This window comes from Festucalex cinctus, chromosome 7, assembly GCF_051991245.1.
Source record: "Festucalex cinctus isolate MCC-2025b chromosome 7, RoL_Fcin_1.0, whole genome shotgun sequence".
In the NCBI taxonomy this organism is placed as follows: domain Eukaryota; kingdom Metazoa; phylum Chordata; class Actinopteri; order Syngnathiformes; family Syngnathidae; genus Festucalex; species Festucalex cinctus.
In genome coordinates, this window is record NC_135417.1 from 21,251,039 (window position 1) to 21,269,923 (window position 18,885).

General features: G+C 38.6%; 1 protein-coding gene across 5 annotated transcripts in view; it reads left to right on the forward strand.

Annotated features, from left to right (window-relative positions):
* Positions 1-18,885, forward strand: part of ibtk (inhibitor of Bruton agammaglobulinemia tyrosine kinase) — a 33,999-nt gene that overhangs the window by 4,234 nt on the left and 10,880 nt on the right. For 4 of the 5 annotated variants that reach the window (XM_077526274.1, XM_077526277.1, XM_077526276.1 and 1 more), the window contains 21 exons: positions 379-549; positions 688-805; positions 1,793-1,973; positions 3,354-3,477; positions 4,034-4,211; positions 4,420-4,573; positions 6,773-7,157; positions 7,290-7,540; positions 7,621-7,707; positions 7,812-7,894; positions 9,414-9,451; positions 9,566-9,662; positions 9,768-9,869; positions 10,766-10,883; positions 11,433-11,493; positions 12,457-12,584; positions 15,828-15,940; positions 16,004-16,149; positions 16,226-16,338; positions 17,518-17,616; positions 17,721-17,879. In XM_077526274.1, coding sequence (XP_077382400.1) covers positions 379-549; positions 688-805; positions 1,793-1,973; positions 3,354-3,477; positions 4,034-4,211; positions 4,420-4,573; positions 6,773-7,157; positions 7,290-7,540; positions 7,621-7,707; positions 7,812-7,894; positions 9,414-9,451; positions 9,566-9,662; positions 9,768-9,869; positions 10,766-10,883; positions 11,433-11,493; positions 12,457-12,584; positions 15,828-15,940; positions 16,004-16,149; positions 16,226-16,338; positions 17,518-17,616; positions 17,721-17,879 — 2,906 coding nt within the window. The remainder of the gene's footprint in view (positions 1-378; positions 550-687; positions 806-1,792; positions 1,974-3,353; positions 3,478-4,033; positions 4,212-4,419; positions 4,574-6,772; positions 7,158-7,289; positions 7,541-7,620; positions 7,708-7,811; positions 7,895-9,413; positions 9,452-9,565; positions 9,663-9,767; positions 9,870-10,765; positions 10,884-11,432; positions 11,494-12,456; positions 12,585-15,827; positions 15,941-16,003; positions 16,150-16,225; positions 16,339-17,517; positions 17,617-17,720; positions 17,880-18,885) is intronic. The other variant, XM_077526275.1, reaches the window with a different exon arrangement.

The following is an 18,885-nucleotide window of genomic DNA, read 5'->3' on the forward strand; positions in this document are numbered from 1 at the left end:
CCAGGGGAGCCCCTCTCACTGTCAACTGGGATAGGATCCTGCTCAGATGTGACCCGAATGAGTACAAGTGCTATAGAAATATATAGATGAATGTTTGGAATCATCAGCATACTTGTGTACCGCGCTTGTTTTGCTTTCATTTGCAGGCTGAATTGTCACCGCGCCATTTGTCTTGAAATACACACACTCCTAGTTGCTTCTAATTTGTTACCCTGACACGCATCATCGCTCCAATTCCACATGAGCAACGAAATTTCTAATAATTGATGGGGGAAATGCATCGTGCCCCTCCTAGCTACATATAAAATAGAAATAGCCAAGCAGCATTTGCTCTCATTTGCGCATACTATGTTTCACCATCTTCTTACTTCATTTCAGGTTCCCCGAATGGTGGAGGGTCTGATGTCCCACCACTGTTCTCAGGTTGCAGCAGCAAAAGACCACACAGTGGTGCTGACAGAAGGCGGCTATGTTTACACTTTTGGGCTAAATACCTTCCACCAGCTTGGTTTGGCTCCTCCACCAGCTTCGGCACATGTTCCCAAACAGGTGAATGTGACATATAGAATATAGTGATCCTTGTTTTATGTCATCTATATAATAATTATTATGAAGTTGAACCACATGAATCTACAGATTCCTGTCTTGTTTATTTGTTTTTTTTTTCCTCATTCTTTTGGTACATAGGTGTTTTCCAAGACACTTAAAGGGAGAACTATAACTGGAGTTGCAGCTGGAAGGTTTCACACAGTGCTGTGGACTAGGGAGGCAGTTTACACAATGGGACTCAATGGAGGGCAGCTTGGTAAGACCTGCAAAAAACTGGTTTGGCTAGGTGACAAAATATAGCAGTTAAAAATCACCCGTCTTCTTACTCTGATGAAATAATGACATGAACATTTTTTCCCCCCCTGTAAATTGTGGAGCTTTTTGCTATGTGTGAGGTAAAAGTTAAATACTCACTAGAATACTGTATATATACTAGGGCTGGGTATTACCGCAAACCTCACGATACGATACGATACGTATCACGATACAGGAGTCACGATACGATACGTATCGTGATACATATGTATCCCAATACTTCTTCGAGGCGATACGTATCCCGATATGTTACATTAATTTTCTTGCATTATATAATAACTGTCATATGTATGCCTAAAGGATATGTTTGTTATGCTGACTGACAAAAATATTTTGGTTAGCAGCTCTTCTGGTTTACCACCAAGCGGTATGCCTGGTTTAAATGTGCACGCACTGCAGAACAAGGAGCAACTTTCACAGATAAACCGGGAACATTTATTAATAGGCATGAGCCGATAAAACTGCATTTTTTTTCATGTAACACATTCTATTTCTTTTTAAACAAAATATAGGAAAATTGGTGCATTAACGTGCCATGTTAAGTTTCTAAGTAAATAAATGTTGATATTCTTCCTCTGCTTTCATTTATCTTAGCAAGACAGAGTGTCCAATCACTGGTGAGCTATTTTTGCATAAATTGAAGTCAATTAACTTCAAAGACGCTGCTGGTTTTTATTTTTTAGGTACAACGCAAGCTGCAAAGGCAAACGTTAACTGCCTATTTAAGGTTAACGAGCAATATCGATTCTGACACCTGTGTATCGATACGTGTATTGTAATGAGGCCCGCAACGATATATTGCCGTATCGATTTTTTGAGCACCCCCTAATATATACTGAAAAGAACCTCTCTATTCACATTATATTTAAAAAAACAACAGCAGCAGCAATTGGGTGTATTAATGCCTAGTGTATGGCTTGGTTTTCAGGTTACCTGTTGGACCCCAATGGAGAGAAATGTGTAACAGCGGCACGGCAGGTATCTGCGCTACACCACAAGGATATCACCATAGCAATGGCTGCCGCAAGTGCTGGCGCGACTGTGATCGTGACTGAGAAAGGAGATGTCTACCTGTTGGCTGACTATCAGTGTAAAAAGATGGCTTCAAGGTCAATAGTTCATTAATTATGTCTCCAAAAAGTCCAGAAACAGAAATAAAATGGCTACTTTTTCCATGTATAAATGAAAGTATATTTCAAATGATGAAAGTTATTAAAAACAGCATTAAAGGCAGGGTCTTCCGTTTTCACTCGGGAAAATGCACTATATAAATACAGATGTATACCCATAAAACTCCTTCTCAATCTACACCTCTGGGCTTCCGTTAATGTGTGGTGGTGATTTATTTTTTTTTTTTTCGCAAGCTTGCTGTGTGTGTGATTGGCCCCATCTGCCGACAGTGAGTGACACGGCCCCCCGCTCTGCGATTGGCTGGAGGGGTAAACAACTGTCTGTGCACAGAAACGTCCCGCTGTTGACAAAACAAACACAAAATGGCAAAATACAGGGTGGGGTGGTGGAGGTTTAGGAAAAAATCACCACCACACATTAACAGAAGCCCAGAGATGTAGATTGAGAAGGAGTTCATGGGTATACATCCTGTATTTCTATGGTGCATTTTCCTGAGAGAAAACAGAAGACACCGCCTTTAAAGTCAAAACTAAGAACTTGTAGGCACACATTTACAGTACATCATTAAAACATGTATAAACAAGTGAACTTATAAAAGCCAAGGAAATTACTTTCTTGAAATGATCATAAATAATAATGGAAAGTTCAAAATGATATATACTAAAAGATGGTTGTAGCTGAAGCTTTATTACTTTTTTGAATCCATAGCTAATATTACTGCAGTTTGCTGTCACATCTGCTGTATCGTACCAAGCTCACTGCCAGCCCAGTAAAAGTTGATTTTTGACGTTAATAGTTGTCAATGGCAGTGAATGAGTTAAACCCGGCAGTGCCACTTTTTAATTTAGGAAGAGTATCTGAAACTCTTTTTTTTTTTTTTTTTTTTTTTTTTTTTTTTTTTTAAATGTTCATTAATGTACATTCAATACATTGTCCTTCTACAACAGGCTTTCCCAGTCCTGGTTCTTGAGGGCCGGTCTCCTGCAGGTTTTAGCCCTTTCTCTCCACCAGCACACCTGATTCTAAAGATTAGGATCGTTATTAGGCTTCCGAAGAGCGGTTTATATGAATCGGGTGTGTTGGAGGAGGACAGAAACATGTAAAACCTGCTGGATGCAGGACCTCGAAGACCAGGACTGGGAAAGCCTGCATTATAACAAATAAAGAGAAAGAAAAAAACACCAATCACAGCAAAAGCAATAGTGTATAAAATCCCTTGTTATATAAGAGAGTCAAGTTTGCACTCCCTCGTCTGACAGCAATGTCACGACATACTATTAAACCACCTGCCTGTCGCAAGCTGGTAGTTTCTGTTTTGTTTGAGACCATGCTGATTGTCTGGTCTTGGTCCTGTTCAGGCAGCTCAACATCAAGAAAGTCCTTGTCAGTGGTGGAAATCTCGACCATCGTGTGAATCCCCAGATTCTAAATGAGTGTGGAGGAGAAAAGTTGTCCATATTGGCTTTGGATGAAGCTGGTCGGGTAAGTGTAGCCAGAAGTAAGAGGCGGTCACTTTCTTTCTCTTTTTTTTTTTTCAACTGAAATGACCAAGACGGCATTCCTTGTGTTTTATTACCTTTACAACCATGTGACCTCTGTTCTCAGGAAGCAAATTAATAAAGGAAATTAAAGTGAAAGACCAGATTTGGATTTGATTTTGAGCACTATGTATCTATATATCTGTAATGGGGACGGGGGAACAAAACATTTTTCACCTATGGATGCACATCATGGTCTTCCATTGACACCCAATGGTCAAGGGAATGTGTACAGGTATGCCAGGTGCATATTTGTTTGCAGACGCTTCTTGCTCTTGATGCGACATGGTTGACTAAAATCAGTTTTTGGGCATAAAAGCGTACCATATGGTATATTATGACTACAATTTTTTCATAGCTTTTGTCCATTGTTATATAACCCATTGGTGAATAGTGGACTGTTATACAATCTCAACCAGTCTTGTCTCGATGGAAGCTTATAGACGGAAATGATGACTAAGATTTTTGAATAACTTCTGTATTTTTTCCATCCCTGTCAGGTGTTTGGCTGGCGCGCCTCAGGTAGCTCGATGAGACAATGCCGGTGGGCGTATGGGCGCCAGGTTTTCATGTCCGACATTGCTCTCAGCAAAAATGGCATGATGTTTGTGACTCAGGAAGGGGAGGGATTCAGTGGTGTGTGGGCTGGAGAATATAAAAAGTACAGTGAGAAAAAAGGTAAGTTGATTGAAATAGTGATGGTAAGTTACTTCCATCAAGCACATAAAGTTGTTAGATTATTCCATCCAGATACTTTTTGATTTTTGTCTTTATCCCTTATACTACCGATAGAATGGCACGTGTTAACTAGTTAATTATTAAAAACTGGTATGAAAGAAATCTTATGCCTATTCTTGTCATTTTCATGTATGTATTCATACATCAGAGATGAATGTGGAGGTTTGTGGACATTCAGATGTTGGCACGATATTTGAGCGAATTCGTCTGGAAAAGCTCCCCTACGTTCACAGAGCTGTCAGCATCACCATGGACTCCAGCGGTCGAAATTTTGGATTGCTTCAGGTTGATCCCAAAACAAGGTACAGAATCATTATATTATACAAAAGTCCAGTTGATCATTCCTGGGCCTAAGTCAGTGCTGGAAAGTAGCAATAGCTACTAGGAGTAGTCGACTTTATGACTCCACAATGACGTTTAGTGACATATCTGACCTGAGGCACAACTTCACTTCAAAAGAGCAGTTTTTTTTGTTTTTTGTTTTGTTTTTGTTTTTGTTTTTTTTGTTTTGTTTTTTTTTGTCTTCGGAGGGGAGAAAAAGGCCAACACAAGAAACAAAACCACCAGGTAAACCCTACCTTCCCTAACAGTGAACAGAAGAGAAGAAAACAAGTAACAAACTAAGTAACCTAACTCCTAGAGGGAAAAAGGGGACAAAAAAAGGTTTACAAAAGAAAATGTCTCCTCCCCCTACCACTGATCAATGTCACACTTTTTAAAAATAATTTACAATGGATGAAGGTGACTAAAATGACTGGGTTGTTTAAGCTACACATGAAAACTATACACTTCTGGCTGTCTGAGTACCACCCAATACCAGGGCACAGGTGGCTGGGTGTTCAAATACTGGCGGACTGGCTTCTCTGACCAGTCCCGTCACAGCAATCAAGGAGGCTGAATGGGCAACAACTTCTCCCAATTTAACTCAATCCAAACACGAACACACATGCCACACACAGGAGAGAAAAAAAACACTGGAAAAAACAGATACAACACAATAAATGACCCACAGGGGCATAACAACCAACACCCATTTACACTCAAATTCACACGAAAGACAATTTAGGACAAGTCTTCAATTAACCTACCATGCATGTTCTCGGAATGTGGGAGGAGCCTGGATTCAAACTCATGATGTCTGAACTGTGGGGCTCATGTACTAACCATACTGCCAACCAGTTAACAATCACGTTTGTATTGGTTTCAGAAGGTGGTCGAGCCGCTTGCATCTGCAGATCATCAACAGTGTACTGATTGAAATTGGTCAATCAACTTAATTGATTTAAATTGTCTTTTACATAACTGGGTAAGGGGAAATAAAGCCAGGCTCCAGTAGGAAAACTTTGCGGTCCTTACTATCAAAATGGAAGGAGAATGGGGAATTATTCCACAGCACACAGAAATCCCAATTCCCATTATGTAGAACCTGTTGCTTTGGTGGTCCTGGAACAAGGAGAGGTTTCCCTCATGGCCAATTTGCGTCATTGGTGACTAGCTGACATCGACTTGACTCAACATTTGAAAATAAGTAAATAAATAAATAAATAAATAAAAAAAAACCAAAGAGTTGAAAACAAATAAAGAAAAAATGAAGTCATGAGAACCCTACTAGCTACTGACTGATATTAACATTTATGGTTATGATATTAACTGCTGCCTTTTGACTGCTCATCATGCCCTTCAAATACCCTTTGCATTCATATTGGGTAACTTATCAGATGTTCTTGTGACAAAATAGCATTACTAGTACTTGTATCTAGTTGACATCATCCTTAATAGAAATGATAAGGAAGAAACCCGTTTTTCCATTTTAATTTTTTGGATTCAAGAAATCTCCACCCGCCCCCTTTTAAGCCCTTTTCGCACTGTATTTAACAGAGTGCAGTGTGCAGTGATCAAGCTAATTATTATTTATGTGGTGAGGTGTGGGTAGTGGGCACCGTGTGGCGAGAGGGGCTTCCCCCGTGCTGGCAAAGCACCTCAAATTGATAAGGTCCAATAGGAGAGGAACCAGGAGTAATATAGTGCTTTTTTGGGGTAGTTTTTTTTTTGGAGAAACTGAAGCTCATGAACGAGATTTAAACTATCCAAATTCCTACCATGCCATTAGTTTTTTTTTTTTTTTCCTTTCTTTCTCTGCTGCTCTCTCATCCTACTACTTAAAATGAGCAAAACCAGAACTTTCTTTTTGCAACAAGGAAGATGTACCTTGTCGAGATGTTATCTACTTTCCGTCTAAACCAGCTTGAAAAAGTCTCCGTCTTAACTTCCTCGCAGGCTGCTTTGTTAGCACTTCTAAATATGGGCTCACTGGCCCCCGCTGTTACTGTCGTCTGCCTGTTCGTTCTGCTGAGCGCGACCCTTTCACACTTAGCCAGTGCAATGTGAAAAGTGCTTTCAGGTTGTGGATTACTTAGTTCAGTGTTTTGGATGTTTCACACCACTTTGCGCTCAAAACTACTATTTAACTAAGCTTTTAAAAACTTTTTCTTTTGTTCCAGTTTATATGAGATTCCCAGCATTTCGCCTCCCTCCTTTGCCACACACTTCCAGAAACTTTTGGAGGAAGCAGATGAAATGGACAGCATCCATGATGTAACACTTCAAGCAGGCAATCGCACCTTCGCAGCTCACAAATATATCCTCTCCATGAGGTCTGAGTTCTTCCGGAAACTGTTTATGGCTGAGCGTTGTGGGATTGATGAAGAGCTTGATAAAGAAGTGAGGAAGAGTGAAGATGCTGTGGGCTGCGACTTGTTAATTTTGGAGAAGATTCCACCGGACATGCTGGAATATGCCCTCCACTTCATCTACACGGATAACTGTGAGCTTCTGGTGCACGGGGCCCGACCTAGGCACAAGGGATCTCTGATGGAACAAAGCCAGGTATGAAAAGTAATTCGTACATTCGTTATTTTTGGACACTGTGGTCCATCTATGTTGCCAGCAATCATTGTTCAGACGAAGTCATAGTATTATGATATGTCTTGTAACCGCTGTCTTTTTGTCTTGGGCTAGGATTCAGAGGAGGAGAGGCTCATCAGCAGCCTGCAGGACTTGGGCCTGAGAGGTCGCTCAGCACTGGAAGTGTATCGCTCCCTTCCCCTTGCAGCCAAAGGAGATTGTAACAAGCAAGCAAGCAAAGGCTCCAAGCCTGGCAAAAAGGGTAAAGGTAAAGGTGACAAAGGTGCCAATGAAAGACACGACAATCCAGTGAAAATTTTACAGGAAGTAGCAAAGAAGCTCGGCCTGGGCAGCCTTTCTGCACGGTGAGTTTTATGTTCTTAATCCTACATGACATCTTGTTTATTTCAATTTCTTATCAAAATACTTTATTTTCCTGTGACAGACTGGATGATGTCAAATATGAGGGTGGAAAGATCAGTGTTATACACAAGAAAACTGGCAATAAACTCAAACTCAGCCAAAAGAAATGGTAGGTGTTGTAATACTTAGCATGTATTTTTTGTGTGCTGAAGTTAAAAAAACAACAACAACAACAACAACAAAAACATCCTCTTCTCTGCTTGTGGCTTACAGCTCCTACTTGTGTGACATTACTCTGAAATCAGAAGATGGCAAAGAGTTTCCTTGCCATAAAAGCGTCCTCTGTGCGAGACAAGGTATGATGTTGAATAAACAACAAAATTATAGTGCAACAAAAACGCCACACTTTATTTATATTAGAAGTCTTTTGAAATGTGAATGAACTTGTGATTTAACAAAAAATGTGAATTGAGCGTCATGCTCTGCAGTCTTAACCAGAAGTGGGCATTCCGTCAGTACTGAGAAACTTGAAAAAGAGAGGGAAACAATGACGTACTATGCACTGATAGAAGTGGGTTTTCGTCTGTCAGTGTAATAGACCTTTTTCACACAAAAAATAAAAAATAAATAAATATGTAATCACCGGGGAGCTCAACTTCCGGTCGTTCATATTTAGCAATTGAAGCGAGATGATTCGCAGAGTGTACCTGTACACTATCTCAAGCATTTGCCAAAAATCACATTTTTGGATGTGGAAACTAGCATTGTACAGAAAACTCATCACAAAAAATCGAAGATGACGAAAGGGTACTAATTTTTCCGCGAGAAACTCATCGTAAAGGGGACAGTCTATAATGCTTCTTGTACATGTAAAAAGCTTAACGTCGCTTAATGTCAGAAAACTTTGATGAATAGTCACCAAAGTCTACTTATGCCCTCTTTAAACCTTTGAAAATATCAGAACAATTGCCACAGTGTGTTCGATTTTATGGCATTAAGCCTTTTCCTCCCCGTAGACCTTCACTATAAAAAGCTTAACATAGCTTAATGTTAGAAAACTACGGCCAATCAGCATCAAAATTCACATGCACATCTCTACTTACAGTGATGGCATATTTCTGGCCAAAAAATGCGGAACTGTGAACAATGTCAATAGTCACTAACCGGGTCAAGTACCGACGGACCGCGCAGTCTTGGGCTGCTCGATTATGAAGAAAATACTAATCACTATTAATTTGATAATAATTGCAATCACAATTAGGACCATCATTTGTTTTTTGGTACAAATCAAGAAAATGTTTAAACATGTAAAATATATCAAGACAAATTTCTTTGAAACACTAATTATGCAAGTTCCTTTTGGACCAAACAAGTTTTATTAAATTGGTCATTTTAAAATAAAAAGGGTGCAAATAATATATAAATTTAAAGAACTTAAAATTAGTATTAATAATCTTTCATTTTTGTTTACGATTATGCCGATTTTTGTAATTGTGGAGTGCAATAATTCAAACTGTAATTGAATTTTGATTAATTGCAAAGGCCTATCTCAGTCCATCACTGACGGAAGCCCGTTTTGTTGACTACTGACTAATGATGGACTGACAGAATGTCCACCGCTGTCGGTGGGTCCTAAAATAGTAGTGACAAAGTGATGACAGAAGAAGCATGGTTAAATAAAATGACTGGCTAGTTGTGAATTGCCCACCTCTGGTTGGAATATAAATTAAAAGAAATGGCCAGGTCATAGAAGCATTTGTTAATTATGATCTCCCTCGATGGGTCGCTTGGGCACCAGATACTCGGTTTGCACATAGAAGTCAGTTTTCATGTCCCTTTTAAATACGTGTTTTATGTTTGTGTCAATTTCTGCAGAATACTTCCACAGTATGCTAAGCAATCCGTGGATTGAGGTTTGTTGTGCTATTTATTTATTTTCTTACTATCTTGTCAGTGGTGCCATTTGGCTTTCTCTTGGCATATCCCTTACATTAGTTCAATGGTTGATGCTTTGTTGCCCTCCTCAGGCTACTGCTTGTACTGCACTTCAGATGCCCATCAGCTCAGACATTCTGATTGCCATTCTCGAGTATATTTATACAGATGATTGCCCCACCATTAAAGGTAACTTCTCACATTACATGTTTGAAAGACAAGTTGTTTTTATTTACATTGGCTATAATACATATGAAACTAAGAAATATGCTGATGTGCTACTTCTCACTTCAGAGTCTGTGAATGTGGTGTTTGTCTGCAACGTGCTTGTTGTCGCTGATCAGCTGCTGATCACACGATTGAAGGAAATGTGCGAGGTTGTCATCACAGAGAACTGTATGTAACTTTTGTATTTTTTTTAATCACTTTCTAAAATTAACTACAGTGTAACCTGTCTTCTCTGCTCTATTCTTTACATAATGATCAACTTGTGTAATATAAATACTACAGTATTAAAAACATTTAGATATTACTGTACAGTGTATAACTGTTATTTTTTTTTCTTTGTATTGGTGGAGAATAAGCTAGCGAGTAGTTCAGTTCATAATAGGGATGTCCCGATCACAGTTTTTTGGACCCAAGTCAGAGTCACCTCATTTTGACATGGGCCGAATTCGAATCCGATCTGAGACCTCTGCATTTTATCGAGGAGAAAAAATGTTTTTTGCCCACGTGAGCGCTGACATCCCCCAACAGAAAACAAGGGGGTCACCGTTGGGAGCACTCCAAAAAAAAAAAAAAAAAAGTGGGGGGGTGGGGGGTTACCCTGAGCTGCTGTTTGGTGCATTGGTACAAACAACAGTCAAGACCCATCCCCTCACCCGAAGGCCGAAGGCTACCCTCTCTTCTAAAAGGATAAACCATGAACCATGTCCGGGCAAGTGAAAATGTGTTTCAAATATTTTCCTCATCATCAAGGGTCTAGAGCCATGCTTTGTCTGGTCCCTCACCTAGGACCTGTTTGCCACGGGTGACCCTGCCAGGGGCACAAAACCCTAGACAACTTAGTTTCCTAGGATCATTGAGACACACAAAACCCCTCCACCATGGTAATTTGACGGCTCACAGAGGGGTCACGACTAGAGTATGAAAATATTTTAAGTTTGTTTTCCTCAAGAAATACATCATACTGAAGTTGAAAAATGAATAAAAACTGATATTCTTTGACCTGATTGCGTAACTCTTCAGCAACCTTCCATAAGTGGCTAATTAAGCTAATTTGTTCTTTCCAGTAACTCTGAGAAATGCAACAGAGCTGCTGGAATTTGCCTCCATTTACAACGCAGAGCAACTTAAACTCTCCTGCTTCCAGTTCATTGTGCTGAACATGGCTGCGCTACTAGAATCAAAGTGAGAACCGCCATTAATAATTATACAGTGGCTTGAAATGTTTTTCTAAAGATGTCAGTTCATGTGAAGTATTGCTGAAGTATTGAAGTATTGGGCTGAAACGTGCATATTTGGTAAATTTACAGGTAATATTTTTTTCACAAACCTATGCTATTGGTCAGTTGACATGTGTATAAAATAAATAAATAAATACATACATACACATATATATACACACACACACACATATATGTTATATATGTTTTATATATATATATATATATATATATATATATATATATATATATATATATATATATATATGAGAGAGAGACCAATGTGAAGTGCTGAAAACTACGTGCTCTCTAGTGATGCAATGGGAATGGCTCAGTATGCAATTCTTTTATTTTCTTGAAAAATAAATGATTGTTATAAAGATACAAGGAGCCTGCCCAACGCCAGCGATTTGATGTATAGAGTAGCTAAAGTTGGTTTTGGATAAATACTGAAGGATTTTTACTACTTGTCTGTCTTCTCCTTATAATGTATTATTTTCTGTGATAATTTTAGAGCACTGGATTGTCTCAGTGAGGAAGTGCTTGTGGAGCTTTCTGCAGCCTACAAGAGGATGGTCAGTCTCTTAACATCTGCCCAACGCACTTTCCTACTGTTGTTTCCTGTTTTTGTATGTTATAGATTAGGCATATGGGTCGATTACAGGTTTGACATTTGACTGTAATTTGAAAAAGTCAGGGTCTCAGTAACCACTAATGCTGGCAGTCAGCTTGTCACCTTAAAAAACAACCCCCACTGTGCCAGCCGATTTCGAGCATTTTAACTCATCTTTCAAGGCAAACAGAATATTGTGTGCTTCTACTACATATACGATGCGGGTACCACATGAACGATCGCATTACATTCTTTCATTAGAAAAAAAAAAAAGTGTCTCAGAGGAAGGAGGGAGCAAGATCAAAGACTGTGCAAGCATGGTTATCTTTTTGCTCTCATTGTGCATTGTCTGTAGGGGGGGAAGGTCTATAAAATAACTCACCTGTCTGACTTACTAAGACGAAAAACAAGAACAATGCAGAGCTACCAACTATTGCCAAATGCCAAATATTTTTTTTAGTCATTTTAGACATGTAGTATGAATACTGTGATAACACTTTTTGCTCACGTTTATCGTCGGAATCTAATATCGACCCATGCCTAATATGGATCTATTCTTGGTAACTTGAGTCAGAGATGTTTCTTTTCTATTGTTATGCAAATATTTTGTGTACCAATTTCTGAATATTTTTGTTTGTGTTTTGCTGTTTTTGATCAACTTCAAGTTCAGACACTCAAGGATGTCTGAATAATGAATAGGGCTTGTATAGCAACATGAAAAATGGGGGAGAAATGTGTTAAAGCAGCATTATGCAACTTTAGCCTCGGAAATAACAGCTTATAAATCATTTTTGAATTAATGTCTTGAGAATAGTTTCTTCTGTTACCATGCTGAGAAAATGTTTGTTGGACAAACAACAGACAAAACCAATTCACATTGTCACTAATGTCAGATGTCATTTATAATTTTTACATCTAATTTCAGATCTCAGCAATGCATCGAAGAGTTCTCACTCCATATCCTGATGCCCCAGATCTCAGTATGTACGAAGATGAGGATTTTCACTTCGCCTTCAGCCCCAAACAAGAATCTGAACTGGACCAATCCAGCAGGTACACAGCAACATTGTCGCTTATTTTATAATTCTGAATTTTAAAAAATTATGTCTGTAGTGACACCGCCACCCCTAAAAAGTGATTTTTAGGCTGGTTGTATAGCAGAGAATGGCGCACAGCCATGCAGTGGCATTGCATAATTATTACGGTAAATGGAGTGGACTGCTACATGGGCTTTAATCACACAAAGACATTTTGTTTGTGGATCAGAATTATGATGCAGATTGTTTATTTAGTGTTACGAATCATTATAGTATCAGTGGCACCGACCACGTCCCAGAATCGTCTGTTCCTTTTCCTCCAGGACATAGCCTGCTCATGAACACATGCAGTCCCCTCCAAACATTATAGGAACAACAAGGTCAATTCCTTTGTTTTTGATGTATGCTGAAGACATTTGGGCTTTAAATCAAAAGATGAATTCTAGCTTTTATTGTGTGGTATTTATATCTGTAAGTGTTGAAACAACTAATGACAGAGCACTTTCTGTGTTTTTAGAAATGTTAATCTGTTTATTTTATTTAAAATATTCTAATTAATATCCTTATAATTTGATGATACAAGTAAGTCATTTAGCTGTTATTCAACTGTGTTTTACTTACTTTTAAGTTTGTGCCAATAGTATTGTTTCAGTACCAGTATTTAGGTGGTATATGAAGTTATAGTACCGGAGTCAAAATTTTATATTGTGACATTACAAACTAACCTTGCCTGCAAGATAAATTCTCATGGGACAAACACTTGAGAATATATTGTACCATATTGTGACGAAAACAAGAAGTGCTGAGGCCGTGGGGAAAGAAACAAACCTAACGTGGATGAATACGTGGACGCTGCAATTATTTACGACGCAGAATTACTATTTCTTTGTTAAATGAATCTGAACAGGCGCTTTGATGCATTTTTAAGTGGTAAAGAAAAAAAATTATTTATTTTTTTTTTATTTTTTTTTATTTTTTTTTTATTTTTTTACCTATGATGATGACATTTTCATCCGCTGCCGTGACAAAAGTTTGATAGACATGCACAAGCTGCCGCATTGCCCAATCAGCTTGAAGTATTGTACTGCCTTTCCTGATCAAATCACACTGGAACAGTCCCAGATAGATATTGTGCGAACCATCGGCGTCGCCAGACACATTTCACTGGGGCACGTGCCCCAGTATTGATCTGCAGTGCCCCAGTAAAAATTTCACAAAATAAATGAATGAATAAATAAATAAAATAGAATCACTTCAGAGTTTTACGTCTCCATAGCATAGACTACAGCGCACATACTATTTAGTATATAATTCATTGCTACTGTATGTATTCACGCCACATAAACAATGCGCACATGGCTAATTAATATGGTAATTTATTCACGTCGAGAGAGGGAGGGGCAGGCCGTCAGAATCACTGCATGAGTTACGTTAGCAGACAACAACTTGTTAAATATATTTTGATTTTGATGACTAACTGTAACTCCTATATGGATATCAGAAAGTTTGTCTGCCACAGCAGGGAATACAGAGGGAGGAATGAGAGGTAAGTGAAGTCCTGGCTTGCTAAGCAACATGAGTCTGTCCTAAGTTAATGCTAAGTTAGCTAACGTTGTTCGAAAGCAAGCTTGACTACTTCCTTTTGACATTTTGACTTGCATTATCAACGTTTTTATTGAAATTACATATTTTCTACTACCTTTATCATAACGCCATCCCGAAAGTATATTAAATAGCTAATTTAGGACGCAAAGAAACCGCAAGTTCATTACGCCGTCATTGTATGATACAGTACAAGTCTCCGGTGTTCCTGGCTAGCAGCTAGCTGTCAGCGTTAGCATCGGGTGCCTGGCTGTCATAGTGATAGCTGTTCCATGGCTTGCTTGCTTTTCGTATTGTTTTTAATATTGTGGACCTAGGCTACTTTGTAATACACTCTACCTATTTAAACAAAGGGATTGTGCCTTAAATTCCACTTAGATGTATTTTTCATTATTAAAAATAAATAAATAGAACTTTTCCTTCATTTATAATTATTTTATGAAACAATAGCTTTAAAAAACAAAAAAACAAAACAACAATACAAAAAAAAAAAAAAAAAAAAAAAAAATCAAAATCTCCAGTATGGCCATTTGGATTTTAGAAACCAAAACTTCAAGTGCATTACAAGTGCAATGGAACGTAAGATACGTTGTTGTTTTATACATGGAGGATGTATAAAATAATTATGTATCTTCCCTTATATTGCACTTAAAGTTGTATTCCTAAATCCTAATGGATTATGTTAGACATGTTAGACATTTTGAGTTTATATATTAAAAAAATAAAATAAAATAAATAATAATAATAATAATAATAATAATAATAATAATGGGCAAAAACATTTTATAAAAATAAATTAAGACAAAGTTCTATTTATTTATTTATTTATTTATTTATTAAACTGATCCGATCCGTGCCTCTTGTGATCCGTTGCACCACTAGCTGTTTGGGTACGAAAACTATGTGGTGGTCAACAAAAAAATGAATTGCAGTATGTCCAAGATTAGATCACTGACGGTGAGGCAACAACTTCAAATTTCGTTCAACATCTGAAGTTGCTCAAAGAATGGTAAGTAAGATAATGTCAGTTGTTTGTCTAATTATCGTTGCTCGCTGTGTAATTAATGAGACTGTCATCTCACTGGTAATACAATGCAAACACAGCAGTCTGATGCACCACTCTAGGTTCACTCCCTGCACTCCCTGACTCCTACTTTAATGGTCACCCGAAATAAATATAATCTACAATGTTAAAACGACTCGAAACTCAAAGTGTAGGACTTGTGACTCGCTTGAGACTTGTCAGTCTTGACTCAGGACTTGACTCGGGACTTGTCAGTCTTGACTTGGGCCTTGACTCGGACTTGAGGGCAAAGACTTGAGACTTACTTGTGACTTGCAAAACAATGACTTACTGCCACCTCTGAAATAAAAGAACCCGGAGATGTAAGGGTGCTTTATTAATGTTTTTTTTTACTTTTGTAAATGTTCAGTTTTCAGATGTTTACTGAAATAAATATTTCTCTCTCGTGAATTTTTTTTGTGCCCCAGGTGTGCCCCAGTACAGTATTAAGTCTAGTGACGCCTCTGGTGCGAACTCCTTTGAATGATTCACATTATCAATCTGTATCTTGCCAGGTTTACAAACTAAACAAAAAAACAATGTGTCCGCTAAAGATTAAGTGTAATCTAAATGTATGCTGCTGATTGTCCGCAGGGAAGTGCTCTTAAGAAAAGCTAAGATGAAGGCTAAAAAGAAACCAAGGCGACGCTCTGACAGCTCAGGAGGCTACACACTGTCTGATATTATTCAAAGCCCCCCCGCTGCAGGTATGGTTGCACGAACACCACACATGCAAGCTTAAAATACTGACTTGCACTTACCGCTCTCAGCAGTTTCCCCATGCCTGGTGAAGACGGGAAAAGGCACCTCCACTGAGTCTCTGCAAGAACTGCTCACATCAGACTCGGAGGGTAGCTGCATGGGGCTGGGCAGCCCCAGAGATATGCAATCACCAGTTTTTCATGACAGAGCCGTGGTTAGTATTGGATTACGAGTACTGTAATGGTCACATGTTATAAAAACAAGAACATAATTTGTTTCATTATACACAGGAGGAGAGGGTCTTGTGTCAGAGGATGAAGACCCCACCCAATACCTTAACAAGGGATGGCCTCCCATCTCCTCCCAGCTCTGGACCGAAAGATATTCCAAAGATCATTCATGGGTAAGATGGAAATTGCTGAATCTTAGTTCATCCCAGATGGGATTTTTAAGGCACAATCCCCTTAAACGTCGCGGGATCAGATCTGCTTCAGTACGTCACAGTAGTACATGTACATGCATGTACTTAACAATCAAGATGGCGACATAAAGAGGTGCCCTGGTCTTCTGAGTTTTGTCTTCTGGTGTGTCTTTGTGTGTTAATCATGTTTCCATAGTCTTACACCCGTGAAGAGCGCTTTAACACCAGGACTACAATTATTATGGGCCTACTGCCAATTATTTTAACACCTGCTATGGCTCTTGTCCATTTTTGACCAAAACAAAGCGAGGCACTGCACAAGAGAGTAAGCTGGTGTGCATGTGTCATTCAGTAAATGTGGGACAGAAGTTGGTGGGTTGGCCTCTGACAAGTAATTAACTCCAGTTAACTCCTGGATTTACTACTCACAGTTCACAATAAACCATTACTGCCTTGCATTAACCATATATGGAGTGATTGGGGCATATAGAGGGCGGAATCCCTGTGTAAGTTGTTAAGTTCTGTGACTTAACAAGAGATAATTGCCACAATTGTACAGTATGTGTACACACGTTTTGATAGATCTTTTTTTTTTATGTCATTTTCACTGTTTGTATGTACATATACATAACATACTCCTTGATAAGTGAGACCCCAGGGCCCAGGCCCTTGGAGATGAGCTAGTGACACCCAAGCCACAACATCCCAACAGTACAGGAAACACGCAAACGTATTTTGGCAGGTGTTGGAATTGTTTTTGAAACAAGACTATTTAGAGTTATAGAGACTTGGAATGGTTCCTCCAGTTGACCAATTGAAATCTTGTTTCAATATTTGTCTACAGAAATATATTGCATGTGACAATCAGTTTTTACACATGATTAAAAAGCAGGTTTGAGACTGAGTCAGTTGAAGTGCACCTACTGTATATCGGTCCTTGGATTGTCTCTGTGTGATACTAAAATTGGTTTGATGAAATGAAACATTTGCGAGTGATAAATATGCAAAAACCACAGAAATCAGGAAGGGAACAAGTACATTTTCATGGCACTGTACACAGTATTTTCCTTCCACATTATTTGACGGTACAAAGTTTTCTGCCAGAGTAAATAAATTAAATTCTAGCCCTGCGATGTGACTGCATGTTATTCCACTTTATAGACCTTCCCATCCACCTCCAGTTCTGGATCTTCGAGCCATCATGGATATGGAAGCCAACTCTTTGCAGACCCTCAAAGCAGCTCCTAAAAGCCTTGCGAGGTAAAATGTTATAATGTAATGTTCATGTTGACTACAGCTGCTTTTACAGCATGCACAGTTTTGGTATCGTCACCCACTCTACATCTTTTTCTGCTTGCCTTCAGTGTCAGCACCCTCTGCAAATATTCTCCTGGTCCTACGAAATTGTCCCAAAAGCAAAGGAAGATGTTGGCCTTTGCCAATAAAGAGACCAGTGTGGATTCCTCGACATCCAAATCCACCCCCACAGTCACGCCATCCAAGAACAGTAGTGGGAAGGCCTGGTGAGTGTGCTCCAGGATCCATTCATCCATCCATATTCAATACCGCTTATCCTGTTGACGGTTATAGGTATGCTCCAAGATGAGAAGCACACATAACGGTGTAACAAAATAACCTCATCTCCAGTGGAAACACATTTTTTATTTTTTTTTGTTACAGTTACGCAGTGAACCCTCATTACAGTATAGTAGCAATTTGGCATCCGCAAAATCACATATTTTTACCCTATCAGTTATTTTCTGAAAATCTTTTGTGTTTGTGTTCAGGCCAAAGCAATGAAAAACAAGGCTTTGCCACCATTTGATGCCAGGCACTAGTTTGAAGTGAATTAAAGAGACTCACTTAGACAAAGGTTGTACTTGGCCACCATCTTGTGTGATGATAAACCTAATAATTGGCCCGGCCATGTACAGTATCTTGGTCAACATTTGATATTGGACATCAGCCTTTTAAACAAACAAACAAACAAAAATATCCTAGTGCCGATAAGCGATCAATGAAAAACTGATTTATTTTGAGATTATTAATTCTCTGCTGGCACCTCACACTGATGAACTGCTCGTCAGTAACTCTTTTGAGGGTACACTTTATTTATTTTTTTTAACTTAGATAATGAGTGACACGTAGAAAGATTAAAATTATATTAAAATTTTGTAAAACATGATTTATTTTAGAATATTTTAGCCAACTACTTAATTACTTTACTTTGATGTTAGTATTCTACCTGAACTTTTGTTAGAAAATAGGTGTTTTTGTTTAAACATTCTAAGAAAAAAAATAATAATAACCCTTTTTAAATTGCAAAATCTGAATAGCTGGTTAAGAAACATGTTCTTAAAGCAGCTATATGGAAGATTTAAAATTTCAAATCGCTACTGCCACCTGTGGCCGAAAACAAACTGCACGCTCGTACACGCTGCACGCACTCGTACGTGCACGACCTCAATACTGAAGACTGGGCTCTTCATATCCAATTAAACTATGTTTTCAGAGGTAAGAAGTTTTATA